Source organism: Astatotilapia calliptera, chromosome 4 (genome assembly GCF_964374335.1).
Source record: "Astatotilapia calliptera chromosome 4, fAstCal68.1, whole genome shotgun sequence".
Taxonomy (NCBI): domain Eukaryota; kingdom Metazoa; phylum Chordata; class Actinopteri; order Cichliformes; family Cichlidae; genus Astatotilapia; species Astatotilapia calliptera.
In genome coordinates, this window is record NC_137425.1 from 2,639,216 (window position 1) to 2,655,380 (window position 16,165).

The following is a 16,165-nucleotide window of genomic DNA, read 5'->3' on the forward strand; positions in this document are numbered from 1 at the left end:
GCTGTCTCTTGATATTAAAATAGAGTTCTTCCTCTCCACAGTCACCAAGTGCTGCTCGCAGGGGATCATTTCATTTTTTTGGTTCTCTCTCTAATTTTCTTACAAACGAAGGGTCTTGAGATGACTTTTAGTGAAAATAGCTGATCAAGTCTGCTTGTAAAAATAAGTTTTGTGTGTGAAAGTGCAATGATAAATAAAGAGGAAGCTTAAAAGATCCTTCTACGTCCTCTTTTCTTCTTTTTGTCACGTCAGGCGTCTTTACTCAGTTCGACAGCTCAGTACATACCCTGACTTTGCTTACTTCAGCATGACTTTGCCACAAAGAGTCAGCTCTGCTGGTCAGATGATTTTCTGTTTTTGGTTTTTTTTTCTTTTTCCAGGAAGTAAAAGCCTTGAATGATTAAAGCACTCAGCTATCCGATAGTGTAAGTGCTGCCCAATTAAGCCCTACTGTCTCCCTTGGCACTGGCCCATTCTTCCACCCAAGTAGCTTGATCTGTATCAGCCCGGGTGCCAAGGAGCACCTGATACTGTGGTGCCTGAGGATTTGCACTTGAGGAAAAAGGCTTTTAGTAAATCATTAATAGTTTCTAATAATATTTTCTAATATTATTATACAATAGTAAAAAATATTGGATGTCTGTGGAGAGATGGGGTCAGCAGAGGTGAAATGAAAAGCTTGTGCGGTGATAAATGTTAATATTTATCAGGAGCACGCCTGTGCATGTCTTTACCTCCCGTGGTTTCCTCTCCAGGTGGGGCTGGTGTACATGTTCAACCTGATTGTGGGGACCGGAGCTCTGACGATGCCCAAAGCCTTCGCTCAAGCTGGGTGGGTGGTCAGCTTGGCCCTCATCACCTTTTTAGGATTTATGAGGTGAGTGTTGCTCTGATCCAAACTTAGTTAAATAATAATAGTCATTGACTTCCACCTCTGCCTTTTTTTTCCTGTCTGGGATTCACAGGTAAACGTGGGTTTCTTTCTTTGGTTGATATTTGCCACCCAGTAGGCCTTCTTTTACTTCCTCTTTCACTAATAACACGGCACATTTTAAAAACTCTATTGTGTCCAGGTTACTTTCTGTTAGGACTGCATGATTATGCCGGGTGTGATTTGTTCGTGGTTAACATCGCTGGCCCTGAATCTGAAGGATTGAGCTGCTTCCAGGAACGAGCTCTCGATTTGTTTCTTGTCTGGTGTTTGTATCGTCTTTTAATGTAGCGTTACAGGTTCAGACTGTTTACTGGAAACATAAAACTGCACGGTGCAGGGAGGAGCTGTGATTGGCACATGCAGGCACATCACCAGGTGGAGATTTAAAGACAGATTGATAGCACTCACCTTCAGTCAGTTATCTTGATTTAACTGAGACAAGCCAAAATTGTAATCAAGTGAAATTGTGCAGCCCTGTTTTCGTTTTTTAAATATATCTTCCATTTACAGATGTAGCCTAAACATCTCAGATGCGTGTTGGTATTTAAGTTTAAGAGAGAGAGGCTTGTAGCTGAAATATGAGAAGTGCTCATTCAAATGACTTCATGACACTGGACTTCCTTTGGTCCCTATCAGTGAACCCACAGCGAGAAGCAGCAATGTTTATTAAAGACATGCTCAGGCGCTGAAATTATTCAGGCTTTATTGGCACACTATGTGCAGGGTCAGTTATGTCGAGTTTTCAAATGAACATTTCTTTTGTAGTTCTGAGTGTTTCTTGCCAAATTTTACCCCTAAAATCAGATTATTATGTAGAAAAATATCTGATTTAAGAAATATATAAAGACAATTTAATTAACAAAAGTGTCGTGGCGTGGAGCACAGATTGCTTCAGTGGTTGTTGGTGGTAACTCAGGGATCTGAAGTTTATTTGAGAAAGGATGGAGCTTTCATAGTTCAGCACGCTGGACCTGGATGTGTAGCTTCTGGTGCCAACTAGCCTCCGGTTAGCTGGAATTAGGAAGTGAGGAATACACTGGAAGTAATTCTTTATAATGCAAGGTCGGATCAGGGTTTGGTTACCCAACTAATAATAATAAATAACAGAAATGCAATAATTCAGGATAACTTAACTGAATTGGGATTTATTAATAAATGAGTGACAGGAAGTCTTTGCTGAGCGATCCTACTCACACATGAGAGGAGCGAGTGGAGAAATAAAACGAAATAATCACGGTGATGACATCAGTTTCATACACAGAGACACCGAAGTATGTTTTAGAGGGAATCGCTTTATTTTTGTCTTGGTTTGTTTTGTTGTGAACATTTTTTACTCCCAGTATAGAATATTTCATGTTCTACATGTTGTATATATATTTCTCTGGTGACTGTTTGGTAGAACAAACTCACTCTGCACCCTGGTCATGGAGCAATCTGCAGAACACACTAAAGCTGTTCATTCATCTCCCTGGAAGAGCTCCGTTTCCAAGCGCGTTATTCCTGAGCTGGACTTTGTTTTGGGGTTTTTTGTAATTGTTTGCTTTGATTTTCTTGATCGCGCCTCTTCATTTTATAGCTTTCGCAACCTTTTGCTTTCTTGGCAGTGTGCTTTGAAAAAGAGATTTTAATTATAGGGAGCGCACCGGGCAAATAAGGATCAAATAAATAAATGCGTATAAAACTTTGCTTCTTCCACTTCATGTTAGTAGCTGGTGTATACCTGCAAGCAACGAAATGTTACTGATACTGGATCAGTTTTTCAGAGTTGGGATTACACTCAAACCAGCATAAATATGAGAATGTTACATCCAAACTCTGCAATCTGTCATTGCGAATATGGAAAGTTTATAGGGAAGGCCCAGTGTAGGCTTTTCCTAACAATATGAACCTTTTTATAAACCCATTTTCATTAAACTTATTCTAATCTGAAGCTTTCATAAATCCCTCATTTGTTATACACAGAAACTTGGTGCTTTCCTTTCTTCGCCAGCCTGCGGCGGCGTAATAAATGAAGGTTTCTGCTGGTGAAAGCACCATTTGATAATGGATCAGACTTTTTTTTTTTCCTCTGTCATTAAAAATATGACCTGTTAACTCGATTATCATCTCCTCTACAGCTACATGACCACCACGTTCGTGATCGAGGCGATGGCAGCGGCCAACGCTCAGCTGCGCTGGAAGAGGAGAGAGCAGGAAGAGGTGAGATGATAAAGTGTCGGAAGGAGCAGGCTCTTACTCTATATGTAAATATCCTTTTTAATAAGATGTGGGCTGGACAGATCGCTCTCCCTTTGCTGTGAGGATGTGTGTCAGACAAACCAAATATTAAAGAAGTAAATGTTCCTCCCTGTCAGGGGGAGTTTAATAAGACACTTAGCCAAACAGAGCTGCGACCCTGCAGCAAGGTGAAAGTAATGTTTAGTGTTTAAAAGCAGTGCAGGGATGTTTCGAGCTCTTAGGTCTGCTTAAGGTCTCATTCTGACACGTTGACGCAGCAGAACTTGAACAGCGATAAAGTTGTAAAATGTTTACAGTAAACACTGAGAGTGAAAGACACCAGAGACAAAACAGCAGTCAGAGGAGGCATTCGCTTCCTTGCACATTTGGTCTGCATAATGTAAAGCCAGTAATGTCTCAGTCATATCGAGTAAAATCAGGAGGGAACTGCCTAGCGACTAGGAAAAATTGGTGGTTGCTCAGTGATTACGTTGAATTTTTTTGCAGTTTGTCCGCCTGAGTTTGAGTTGAGAAATACCTTAAACCTTCAGCGACCGCTTTCAATTTCAGTGGACTCAGCTGACTACCAGCTGTTTTATTCTAGTTGTTCTCATATAATTGCAAGGTTGGCGAGCGTTTGTGCCATTTTTCAGTGTGATCACCGTACTACAGCGACTCTGAGTGCAGTCACGCTACGTCCACACTTGCACGGGTATTTTTGAAAACTGAGATTTTCCGTTTTTGTTTTTTTTTTTAATCCCGTCCACACGTGCAGTTTTGGAAAAATATCTCTGTCCGCATGTAAACACTAAAAACTAAATGTTGGCCAATCAGAAGTCTAGAAGCCTGGGAGGAAAAGGGTAAAGAGGGTTTGTGCCACCACTAAACCTGAAGTACTGCTGAAAGGTTTTAGTTTTTCTGGTCAGGCAGCTAATTTTGTGTTATTTTTCAAGTGCGTTCATCATTTCAGATGTTAATAACTAAAGACAGTATTTTGGCTGTTGTGCAGACTCACAACTTAGGAATGAGCAAAATGCAAACAGCATGCATCAATTTAATTAAAAAAAGTAAATTTATTCAAAACTGACGTTGGGATTTGGGTTGTGAGTGTTGAATGTAGAAGTTCACCCTGATGCCTGCGTCTTTTTAAATGGAAGGACAGTAGCTGTGTGTACGGCACACACGGTGTCAAAAACGGCACACGCCTTTGACGTTGCGCGAGTCTGCTAATCAAATTTAGAAGAAGAATAAGACGTTGCATGAATCTCAGTTTTTCTCGTCCGCACCTAAACGCCAAAACTGAATTTTTGAAAATCTCCATTTCATTGACCCAAAACGCTGTTTATGTGCGGATGAAAATCCCGAATGCATAGAAGAATCTGCGTTTTCAAAAATACCCGTGTGCATGCGGACGTAGCCTCGGAGACGATTATGGCAACAGATTTGCGTTTTTCACTGATTTTTCTTTTCCCCCTGTTACATTTATTGCATATTTTTACAGAAAGGCTGCATGTAATTACGATTCATACTGACAGCAGACCAGCTTTGTGTTATTGTTGTGTTCTGCTCCCATTTAAAAGAAACGAGACTGCAAGATCATTGCGGTTGCAGTGATTGTGGTCGTAGCAACGACTACAACCACTCTTTCCTTTAGTGTAACTGTAGCTTCAGGCTTTGTCACCTTGACAGAAATCTGTGCTGTTTTCTGTTTTTCTGGGTATTTGCATCCGTTTAGACTTTTGACATGATGCAGGAACCCTACTCTTCTCTTTAGATTGAGGATTTGGCTCCACTCGAGCAGACACAGGTGACATTTGTAACTGTGATGCCAAATGCAGAGAAAACAGCTTCACCACATCTTATAGCGCTGCTATGAAGATTAAAGTGTCCACTGTACTGTGCAGTCATTTGACTCGAGAATGAGAACGGCAGTCTGACTATAGAGGTTTGTAACCTTTAAACACGACTGACGTCTTCCTTATTTGAGTTTATCACCACACGGACATTTGGACCTTCTTTATAGATCCGGTGACTGTCTTCATTTCACTCCCAGTAAAAATCACTTGACTGTAGAATATTTAAAGCTTAAAGCCTGAAAGTTCTCTCTTTTAAAAGGGAAGCTGTATTTTTTTTATTTAGGGGGCTGTTGTTGTTTTATTGCCCAATCCTAGCAGAAGTGAAATGCGCCTCTTGCCACTCGTCTATAAGAAACCCAATTTGGATGAAGCCGTCGGTGTAGAACGATACTGATTACCAGAGGAAACAACAGAGTCTTAAATCATTTTTACTTTGCCTTAGAAAAAAAATCTTGGTGTACTCCAAATGGCTCGGCCTTTGCTTTTTTGTTTCTCCCTGGGTACAGAAGTCATCTTGCTTAATGCCTGTGGGTTTCCAGTCGAGGAGTTATGAGCCCGAGGACAATAGCTCGGCTCGAACTGAGCCTCAAACACTCAGCCGTGATTCATGGCTGCTGTGCTGCTCAGCATTTTCCCTCCATCTAATGGAAACGGGAGAGCTGCTCAACACTTTATTTCCCTCTGCATGAGTGAAGCCTCTTAACAACAATATACGCTTTTTAAAACAAAAACACAAAAAACCCCATCAGGTTCAAAATGAGTTTATTTAGCAAAAACCAGAGAGCAGTCAGTCACCATTACCTGCTCTTTAGTTTGCACCGGTGCATGTTTGTCATGATTTGACATCACATATGTAAGTGTCACCCACTGACTCAGCGCCACTGATTTGGACGCCACCATGTTGGTTTTTTGAAAGTTACCGTATCTGAATGAGAGGTGGCGCTCTAACAGTTCTTATGGATGTCCGACACAAACAGACACCTGCTAATTAGTGCCAAGCAACACGCTAATTAAATACTGATGAAGTTCATCCACCCGAGCACTCAGCAAGGGAGATCTTTGTCTTCAAAAACACTCCAGAAAGCTTATATAAACTGTACTTTAGCATCAGCTTCATTTTTCAGTCCCTCAGGGGTCGCACATCCTCCTCTGTCACACCAACCCTCTGCATCTTCTCCTTTACTGCATCCATGAATCTTCTCTGTGGTCTTCCTCTTCTCCTCCTGCCTGGTAGCTCCATCCTCAGCATCCTTCGTCCAGTATGTCCACCCTCCTCCTCTGCACATGTCCAAACCCTCTCAGCCTCTCTGACTCTGAGCTGTCCCTCTGATGGACTCATTTCTAATCCTGTCCATCCTGCTGAGTCCAATGAACGTGAACATCTTCAGCTCGGTGTCCCGTCTTCCTCCCAGTGCCACCATCTCCACACCATACATCACAGCCGGTCGCACTACTGTCTTGTAAACCTCTCCTTTCACTCTTGCTTCCATCCTTCAGCTGTCTTGTGCACTGTATTTAAACTCTAACACTGAACACAGGACATACGTTTGACCTTTGTCAGCCAGTTTGGAAGGAGAGAGAATGAGTGCCAGTTAACATATTGTTAAATGATTTCACTAAAAATAATTGGTGGATGGATATAAGCTGTGATATGTTTAACCTCTTTATATTATATGTTTTTGAGGGTTAATGATAACAGCAGGTGTAAAGTCCATACGTTCCCAGCTTTAAGTCAGCACAGATCCCTTATTGCAGCCTTTCTCAAACAGTGGGGTGCGATGCCAGAGGGGGAGCGTGTGACCCCGGGGAGCATGCTTTCTTTGCTGTACTAGAATAGAGTGTGATTGCACATCCGCTACAGTAGGTGGCAGGGTTTTTTGCACTGAGCACGTGCACACACACAGCACAGAGCAGGAGATAAAGTGCAGTAAACAAACTCTCCAAAAAATATTTAACAGTGACGAAAAGAAAGGCGGAGAGAGACAGCGATAACGGGACAAACGAACGTCTCCCGAAAGCTAAGACGAGGAAATATGACGAAGCGTACGCAGCACCTGTCGTCACTGTGACTTTGTGGGTTAAAGTGTTTTATGTATTTGAGGAGGACTGAGTTTGAAGTACAGTTTTTGAGGACACGGCTCTTTTGTGGTGCTACACACAAAAATGTTGTTGCTTGAATCTACCTGTGCTCCCGCCAACCGCCATTAAATACCAAAGCTTAAAATGATTCTGGCAGTCTGGCAGTGCACTGGAGGCTAAATTGTGAAACTCTCAAAAGGGTTTCTTTTACATTTATTTTTTTGTCTGAACATTTAAGAATTCAAAGGGATTCATTTTCAAGGCAAAGAAAACTGTCAGACACCACCAGCTGTTATCAATCAATTACTTTTCATTACCTGAGGTATTAAAGAGGAGCCCTCCCAGCAGGAGTGATCTGGTTTAGTATGGGAGGCGTACAGGCCTGCCTGGAGGGAGCCATGACTGCCCTCTGCTGGTGTTTTAGGAGGACTGTAACTGAATTAACATGTCATAGTGTTCAGAGTTTCAGGAAGGATAATAAATGTTTGGCCTGACTATTGAAAATCATCAGGTTAATATTGAAACAGATTCTTTTCTACACAATCTGCAGAAGCTGTTCAAGTTAGAGAAACGGATCCCGTTTAATCGTTTTAAATCAGCACAGTTAGCACTGTGACTGCACCTGTTTTTATCCATTACACGGATGCCTTTTATCCAGTCTGCTTTTGTTTTATGTACATTTTATGTTTGTGGTTGTCTTTAATTTATCTGAATTGCAGTTTGAGTGAATAGGTCGTTGTTTGCTATGAAGCAGTGGGATGTTTAAAAGCTTTGAGGTGGTTACTGAAAAACATGTGACCCTCCTTTTGTTTTAATTTTAAGATCTGGGAGCCATCAGGAGGAGGGTCAGGTGGTCCGAGTGATGCTATAATCTGTGAACACGGTTATTACACTGGGGTGCAGACTGTGGAAGAAGAGGTGGTTTCTGTCCTCCTTCCTGTATTTACTCTTGTTGCCTCTGACACATCTGACCAATAGCCACGTTAAATGTTCTCAGATGGTTTGTACCGAAGATTTTGGCTTACTTGGAGATTTTTATTTTTTTTGTATGAAAACAAATTAAACCACAGGAAAAACGACTTTACAAAAATCCCTGATTTGAACCTGAGCAAACAAAGTGTGTCGGTGTGAAAACAGCCTAAAACCTGTGAGGTGAGGCTAAAATCAAGGTTGGAGTCCAAGAAACTAATTTACCATCTTTTAAAAGGCGGGTTCACATCCTGCAGTCTGGTGTTTGTTGAACTCTTAGTTAAGTTGTGATTGGCGCTGTAAGGCGGGCCATGTAGCTGCTGTTTGTCACTCCTCGTCCGATCTTTGTCCCTATGTCACTCACCTCATCATTGACACCTAATTGACGCTAATCTGCAGAGACTCTGTGGGCACGCGATTGCCTCCGTCCTCCACGGGGTTTCCCAGCTGCTGCTTGTAGTTTCCAGATGTTACCTTCCTCTGCTGCAGCTGTTTGCTGATTGTTTGTGTTTAGAAATGAGGAAAACAGGAAGTCACGCTTTCCTCCTGTCGTCCTCAGCAGGTCGAGAACAGCGACTCCACGTCCGAGTATTCAGACGACGACGAGGTCACGTGCCGGGGTCGATCGGAGCCGGAGACGAGGCCCATCTTGTCTGTTCGTGAGTGTCGCTCTCTTTAGAAAAATAGGAAAGAAGATGTAGTCTTACATCAAGACCACGCACTTAGTTCAGGTTTCTCTCTCATTGTAAGGTTTCACCTCTACAAATACGCTCGCCGAGGGCTTTATTACACGTTACAGATGTATGTGCATGGCTTGCTTAGCACAGTTTACCTTTAAGCAATTTTCCAAAATTGCTCATTTTGCAGGAAGTGTTCACAAATGCACATAAAATTCAGAAATGAAGAACTGTGAGACATGTATAGACTTAATATATCACAAATTCATCGTGCTCCGGATCCAGGCTCTGAAGTCGAGGTGTGCCGGCTCAGGCTCCTCTTACTCATGTAGTTATCCAATCAGCAAGTCACATGACAGCAGTGCAGCTACAGACAAGTTAATATTCACATCAAACATTAGAGACACAGCAAGTGCTCCAATGACTGGCTAACGACATGAATTTTAGACTTTGTCATTTATCAAACAAAAATTGTCAGTTTTATGCGATTTTATATTAAATATTTTTCAGATTTTCACAATTTGGCAAATGAAACAAGGTGGAACAGCCTCTGAGTATAATTATCATCATTTCTGGCATTTCCTGAGAAAAAGTTACATTTGTTAAAATGCTTTAATGTGAATTCTTTAAATAAATGTAGTAAATTTGTAGCAAGTATAAAGACACTTTTTTTTGATAGATAGATAGATATCTCAGTCTGGGCTTATCTGACTCCTTGCACGAGGTGTCTTTACTCCCGTCGTCTGCTTCCTGTCTTCACAGAGAGATCAGGGCAGGCCGATCATTTTGACATCATGGAGCGGGTTGAGATGGGTCAGATGGCCTCCATGTTCTTCAACAAAGGTAATAATCTTCTCGCCTCCAGCTCCTTCTTCACCTCCTCTCTCTGCCCATTATTCAGCCATTATTCAATTAACTTTCGACGTCGCCATCATTAGCCACGCGTAACATTTATATGGAGGAGTAGTGAGGGTTGTGTGGGATAATTCGGGAGAGATATTTTTTTTAATGTCCGGTGCTCACATTTACAAAAGGAAGACTGCTGGCAGTTTAATTGGATGTAATTATAAATGGAAAAACTGCCTCTGGTTTTAATTACCTGTTTGAGACCCTATCAAGGTTGTTAATCTCTCTGCCTTGCTTGTGGGTGGGTGAGTAGGTGAGTGAGGGTAACCTGCACTTGTGGCAAATTCCTGAATGATTTGGGGGCTAATGAGTTCTCTGTGAAGTTTTGCTGTTGAATTAAAGGCAGAATCACCTTCAACCGGAGACAGACAAAGCCTCGAGGCTCATATCGGAGCTCTCGTCTCCTCGTCTCCTTGCTCCTCTTGTCCGCTTGCATTAATCCAGCCAGCTCTTCTTCACTCGGCGCGGGTGCCTCCACAGTCTGCAGCATCCCTGTTGTTGCAGGAGTAAAGGAACAGCAAAAGGTCGAAGCTCCGACAACATCGTTGCGCTGACACGCTCTGTCCTTCAGCGTTTCGGCAGCAGGTGGAGCACTTGGCACACGCTCAGTGTAACACATCCGCTCGGCTCATGTTCACACCCACACGTGTGAACGGACTCATGCATGCTGTCATGCAGCTCATGCTGTTAAAGCTGCAGTGCGCTCCGTACAGTCTGCTCGTCACTCACTCGCCTGTTCTGCTTGGTTAATGTGCTTAAAAGAAGAAAAAAAAAACGAGGCTGGCTGACGACCTTTCCCACCACGAAACGACTCCATGCAGGTGAAACACGGGCAGCTATCGACTGGTAATAAGGAAATGAGTTTTCTCTCCTCGTCTCTCTCCCTCATGTGGTGAGAAGCAGCCCAGTCACTCTAATCAGAAACGAATTAGCCCAACACGTGCTGGTCGAGGAAAGAGACGGAGCCCTTTTCTCTGTCCCGATTACGCCGACCCGCTCAGCTTCTACCTGCTCACCACCTTCCTGTCCACTTCATCCACTTCTCATCTGTTGCAGTCATGCAGTTTTAATAAGCAGGCACTGACTTTTTAATATTTGGGTCAATAAAAATTCAAACATTGTTTCTTGTAGACATCTTAAAGGGCTTTAACCCTGCATTCTGTTTAATGGCCAGTAGGGAGCGACTCCTCTGGGTCACAAAGACATGAGAAAGCGTCCAAGCACACATCCAAGGTGTGCACATTGGCTGATAGCTTGTCCATCACAAGACTAACAGACAACAAAGCAACAAACCTGAAAAAAGCATCGACTCCTCCAGTTTCTCCAATGAATTATCAGCTTTAAACATCCAGAGTACTGACGCTTGCTTCTGTTCCTCCACATCAAAGACATTAAATTGGTGCGTTTTATTGAACGGATGATATGTCCTGTTATACTCATGCTCAAATTTGCTTATAGAAAAATATAGTTGGATTGTGGCATTTGTGGAGTGGGCCTCGATGTTTAAACGTTAATTTGGTTGCACTTTGTTTTTAACAGTGTGCATATAGAAAAATGTTTTTCATTAGAATCTCATGTTCACTCATGAAGTCACTCAAAGGTGCTGGAAAAATATACAAATATAAAAAATCCAAACTCCAACCCAGCGTGTGGTTCAGATAATTTTTCAGAATGAAGGTAAAACTTTACATTTAACACACTGAAAAACTGATGCTAATGGAGTCAGGTGGGGTTCACTGAAAAAGTGCAGCGCAGGCTTTATTTATCAGCCTATATTCCCTGTTTGCTAATCTGTTGATGTCTGCATTTATAACAGCTGATAGATGAAAGTTTAAACTAAACTGAGCTGTGAGTGTTGCATCGTTAGGCCACCAAAAGGCAACCTGCAACTTCCCCACGGACAAAAACCAAATAAAAATCTGCACACAACAAAAGTTGGAGAAATGTCTTTAACTTTAATGTGTCTGAAATATTACATTCTATAATAATATCGTATTCTTAAATCACCAAATCGGTATCATAAATATAAAACCTTCTGAATGTTTGGCTCTTTGCAGCTGCAGGGACACTGCGCTGCTGCGTCGAGTTGTAGTAATAACTATTTATAAAGCACTTTCAAACAAAGTGCTATACAGCTATCTGAAACTAAAAAGATGAATAAATAAAAGGGATAAATAGCAGTACAAGTAAAACACAATACAAGTCAAAAACAGTAAGAATTTAAAAACTAAAAGGCAAAGAATTACGAAATGTGTCTTCACCTTAGTTTTAAAAACCTCCACAGAGCATGCCTGCCTAATATCTTGAGGGAGGTTGTTCCACAAGAACGGGACACGAAAAGAAAAAGCTCTCCAGCTGTCTTTTTTCTGGCTCTGGCCAGAGTCCTGAGATCGTAGAGCACGGCATGGAACATAAAGGTGTAAGAGGTCGGAGAGGTATGAAGGTGCCAGTCCATTTAAAGCAGGGGTGGGCAACTCCAGGCCTTGAGGGCCGGTGTCCCTGCAGGTTTTAGATGTGTCCTTGAACCAACACAGTTGATTTAAATGGCTAAATTAGCTCCTGCAGTTCTCCAGAGGCCTGGTAACAAACTAATCATGTGATTCAGGTGTGTTGACCCAGGGTGAGATCTAAAACCTGCAGGACACCGGCCCTCGGGGCCTGGAATTGCCCACCCCTGATTTTAAAGCGTTACAAGGGGTGGGTTTTGATAATCGATTTATCGATTAAAATCGATTCTGGCTTGGATAACGTGATATCGATTCATTAAAATCCTGAATCGATTTTTTAATATAAATTTATTTTGCCAGAAACGCCAGAATCTCAGGTTAAACCTCACAAAATTTCGAAAACCACCAAACAGGAACACAGATTCTTCACAAAGACGTAAACACAAAGCTCGACCCGCCGACGCATCAGAATCAGTGAGATGTCGCCTTTCTCACCCAACGGCACGGACACGGTCGGGGCTGAAAGCCGACAGCTCGCTGATTCTGATGCGTCGGCGGGTCGAGCTTTGTGTTCACGCCCTTTTTGCGCCGATTCTAAAGCTGTTAGTTTTAACTCTCTCCAAACATTATTGACCGAACTTCCACCACGATAAAATCACACTTCATGCACAGCTCTCTCTCTCTCTCCCCCTCCCTCCCTCCGCTGTTTTTTCCTTTTACTTATTTCCGAAAAGAAAACCTAATTTTTTAAAATTATGCAAAATTCAAAACGCTGTGTCTGTAATAAAACCGATCGATTCGGGACCTTGTGAATCGAATCGATTCTAGAAATCAGTGACGATACCCAGCCCTAGTTACAATAATCAATACGTGAAGACACAAATGCGCGTTCCCAGTTTCCTGAAAAAAGTAAACTAGACACAGCAGGCTGGACTGAGTGGTAGAAAAAACAAAAACTTAACCCCTGACTCCGATAGCAGACATCTCTTTGCTCTAACCAGTCAGCATAACAGAAGGGAGAAAACTGTTGTGGGAAATGAAACATGAACTCAATGTAATGGAGTCTAAACCCAGCTTAAAAGTCAAAATCTCATTCAAACAAACACATACAGCACTTTGATCGTAGACATACGTACACACTGATCACACCCTGGTTGCAGGTCAAGGCTTTCTAATTCTAATTCATGCAAACACCTGAGGACTGATATAACTGTTAGGAAACACTCGTCACTGAGGTACACACATGGTGTGCTGAACAGTGTGTTTGTCTCTTGTCATTTTATATGATTATAAATTAAATTTGAGTTGATTTTTTTTTTGGGCCGTAATAGATGAAAATAATCAGCAGATAATCTGATAATGAGGGAAAAATTGAGATATGTCTTTATTTTTTGGTTCTGTATGTCAGTCGGTGTTTATACAGAATTTAGAGGGTTGTTTTCTAAAATTAAAAATGTAAATGAAACATAATCCCAGCCAGTCTATCAGGGACTATTTATAGTCTGTATGGAAATGTGTGGGCTGAGCAGTTTTGTTTCTTTGTAGAGGCGACAACTTAATCCAAACCAAGTCCAAAAACCCCCAACCCTAAGTTGTGAGGGATTATGGGCGTGAGGAGACAGATGTTGACATGTGACAGCCGGCAGTTGTCTTTTCTTGGAAAGCCGAGTAAAACAAAATGAGCTGAGGGCAGACTGCAGTCTTTACTGACAGGCGCATTCAGCACTCTTCATGCGTTATTAACAAGAATGGGTGCAAACAAACGCCTTCACGCTGTGCTAAAGTTACAGGACTTTAAAACAGTTTTATCACCGCCCTCAATTCTTCAAAGACCTGCAGGCGTGATTGCACACTGTCTTCCTGTCCCGCGCCGTAGCAGGCAATTAAAAAGCATCTCTCCTGCTGTTGAATAGGCACTCTTAGAGGGCATTCGACTTCCTCCTGGGCTGAAATTGACGTGACGGTGGCAGCAGCGGTAAAGCAGGCTTGGAATAAGGCCATGGATATCGTATCAGCCTGACCTGCAGCCACTGACAGGAATGTTGATGGAGGCAGGTTTATCTGCACCTCTGTGGAAAGGTGCTACTATAACCTTCACATTGACGATTTGAAAGTTGATTAGGAGACGACTTTGGCTAAAGTCACAAAGGCAGAGAGAGAGGGAGGCGAGCGGGAGTGCCATCCTCGCATCAGCGTCTCGTCCCGGCGTTTCATACTTTTGATATGATTTGCCGTTTGTCCACGGCTCTGCAAACAGAACACTTGTTTCTTCAACGCAAGCCGTCCTTCCCCTGACATATGGAGGGCCGTGGACATGAATACTGATATATCTGTCGTAACACAGACCTCTGTCTTTAATGAGAGCCAAACATGGGCACATCCATTTTTAATACTTGAGTGACTTTTACTTAAATGTCATACTTGTGCATGCAGAGCTCTGGCAAAATGAAAACCAGCAGGGCCCGAGCCACTGGGAAGATGAAGGGACACGTTTGCTCCAGCATGGCTCCTGATCTTTTTCTATAAGTCACAAACACCTGTTTCCTGTAGCAGTTTTAGGATAATTTAATTTCAAAGTTTTGTTGTGATCACAAGTTCAGTCTCCTCCTTGAAGGCTTTACTTCTGTTGTATCCCCCCTTGTACTACTGAATGCTTTTGTCTTTGTAACTTGCAGTGCTTTCATCCATGTGATAAAGCAGTCCCCTTCCACGCAGATTCACAAGTAGGCAATACTTTTATTTTCTAACTAGCTAGTGCCAGCACTTCCTGTCTTGTTGTCTTCATTGTCATTCAGCTGTCTCCTCCCGTGATCTGATGCTGTTCAGCCCTCTCGCTGCTGTTGCAATCTGTGAAACGGACAAACTACCGTCCATCGGTGCAAGAGCGAAAGACTGACTCGTGGAATCAGATTGATGGAAAGCCAAGTGTTTAATGTAATTCCTGGACTTTACGACTTCTGTTACTGCAGAATATCCTAGTAGGCAATCATTTAGAAAACCACCTCGAGGTGAGAGTCAGCGTTTCTGGCGTTGTGTTGATGCAGGTGAAATGACCAAACAATGAAGCTTCTCGGGAATTTTGTCTCTTTGTGTTTGGACAAAAAAATTTATAAGTAAAACTTTTTTTGCATCACGTTTTACTTTATTGCAAAACATAATAATCAATGTGCATGTTGTTAGTGAGAGCATTTCTTTTGTATTTTGTGCCATTTTAAATGCATTTAAGCATTTAGGATCCATTGATGTACACGGACTCATTATCGCAGTTACTGTTTTTGTTATTGTGTCGCTGGTTACACGAGAATGACACAGCAACTGACTAACTTCTGCTCCGACTTAGAAGGGAGATATTCTCCAGATGTTAATCTGAGAGATTAGTGATTGTTTAGCGCTGGGATGTCAAACTCATTTCACATCGATGGCCACATACAGCTGGACGAGTGAAACTCCTCTTTCTGTGAGTGTAAAGACGGGTAACTACACATTCATCCCTGAAGTATACTAATATAAGATACAAAAATGCAATTTCAGCAGCACGTCTCAGTTTTTCTACATGATAAATATGTCAAGCCGTCAATCGGTTTGATTAGCGACTGTTTGTAGTTTGTGTTCATCAGAATTTCCCTTTGATAGAACTGGAATCTGAGGAGAAGGCGACTACTGAGGTCCGAATAAAAGTTAATATTCTCTTTCTTCCTTTTATTTCAGAGGTTTTCCATAAGATGACAGCTCATTTTCAGGCATCACAAAACCAAACTGCTTCACCTTAAAGAGCAGGCCACAGGTGGCTTAGTACTAGAGTACGAATAAAATATTATCCCATTCCTTTTAGGACTTAAATGGTATTAAATCCCTCCAAAGTCTCCTTGTAGTCTTAACTAAATGTGGTCTTTGTGCTGTTCTCTCAGTTCCTCCCGGGCAGGTTTTCATGTCTGCTGTCAGTCAGAGGAAATGTGCTGATGGATGGCGGCGGTGTTTCACAGCTACACGGAGTCCTCAGCTCCTACACGAAGGCCCATTTTGTAGCCCGCGTGCCTGCGGCTCGGAGTAATTGGGAAAAATTAGTTGCGGTGCAGCGAA

At 42.2% G+C, this 16,165-nt stretch overlaps 2 protein-coding genes across 3 annotated transcripts in view; one reads left to right on the forward strand and one right to left on the reverse strand.

Moving 5' to 3' along the window:
* Positions 1–16,165, reverse strand: part of LOC113020221 (C-reactive protein-like) — a 438,825-nt gene that overhangs the window by 50,498 nt on the left and 372,162 nt on the right. The gene's annotated exons all lie outside the window — the stretch shown is intronic.
* slc38a12 (solute carrier family 38 member 12) overlaps positions 1–16,165 on the forward strand; it is a 75,913-nt gene that overhangs the window by 2,453 nt on the left and 57,295 nt on the right. Inside the window, exons 3-6 of one of the 2 annotated variants that reach the window (XM_026163992.2) lie at positions 756–877; positions 3,052–3,133; positions 8,615–8,714; positions 9,495–9,575. In XM_026163992.2, the coding sequence (XP_026019777.1) occupies positions 756–877; positions 3,052–3,133; positions 8,615–8,714; positions 9,495–9,575 (385 nt within the window). The remainder of the gene's footprint in view (positions 1–755; positions 878–3,051; positions 3,134–8,614; positions 8,715–9,494; positions 9,576–16,165) is intronic. The other variant, XM_026163993.2, reaches the window with a different exon arrangement.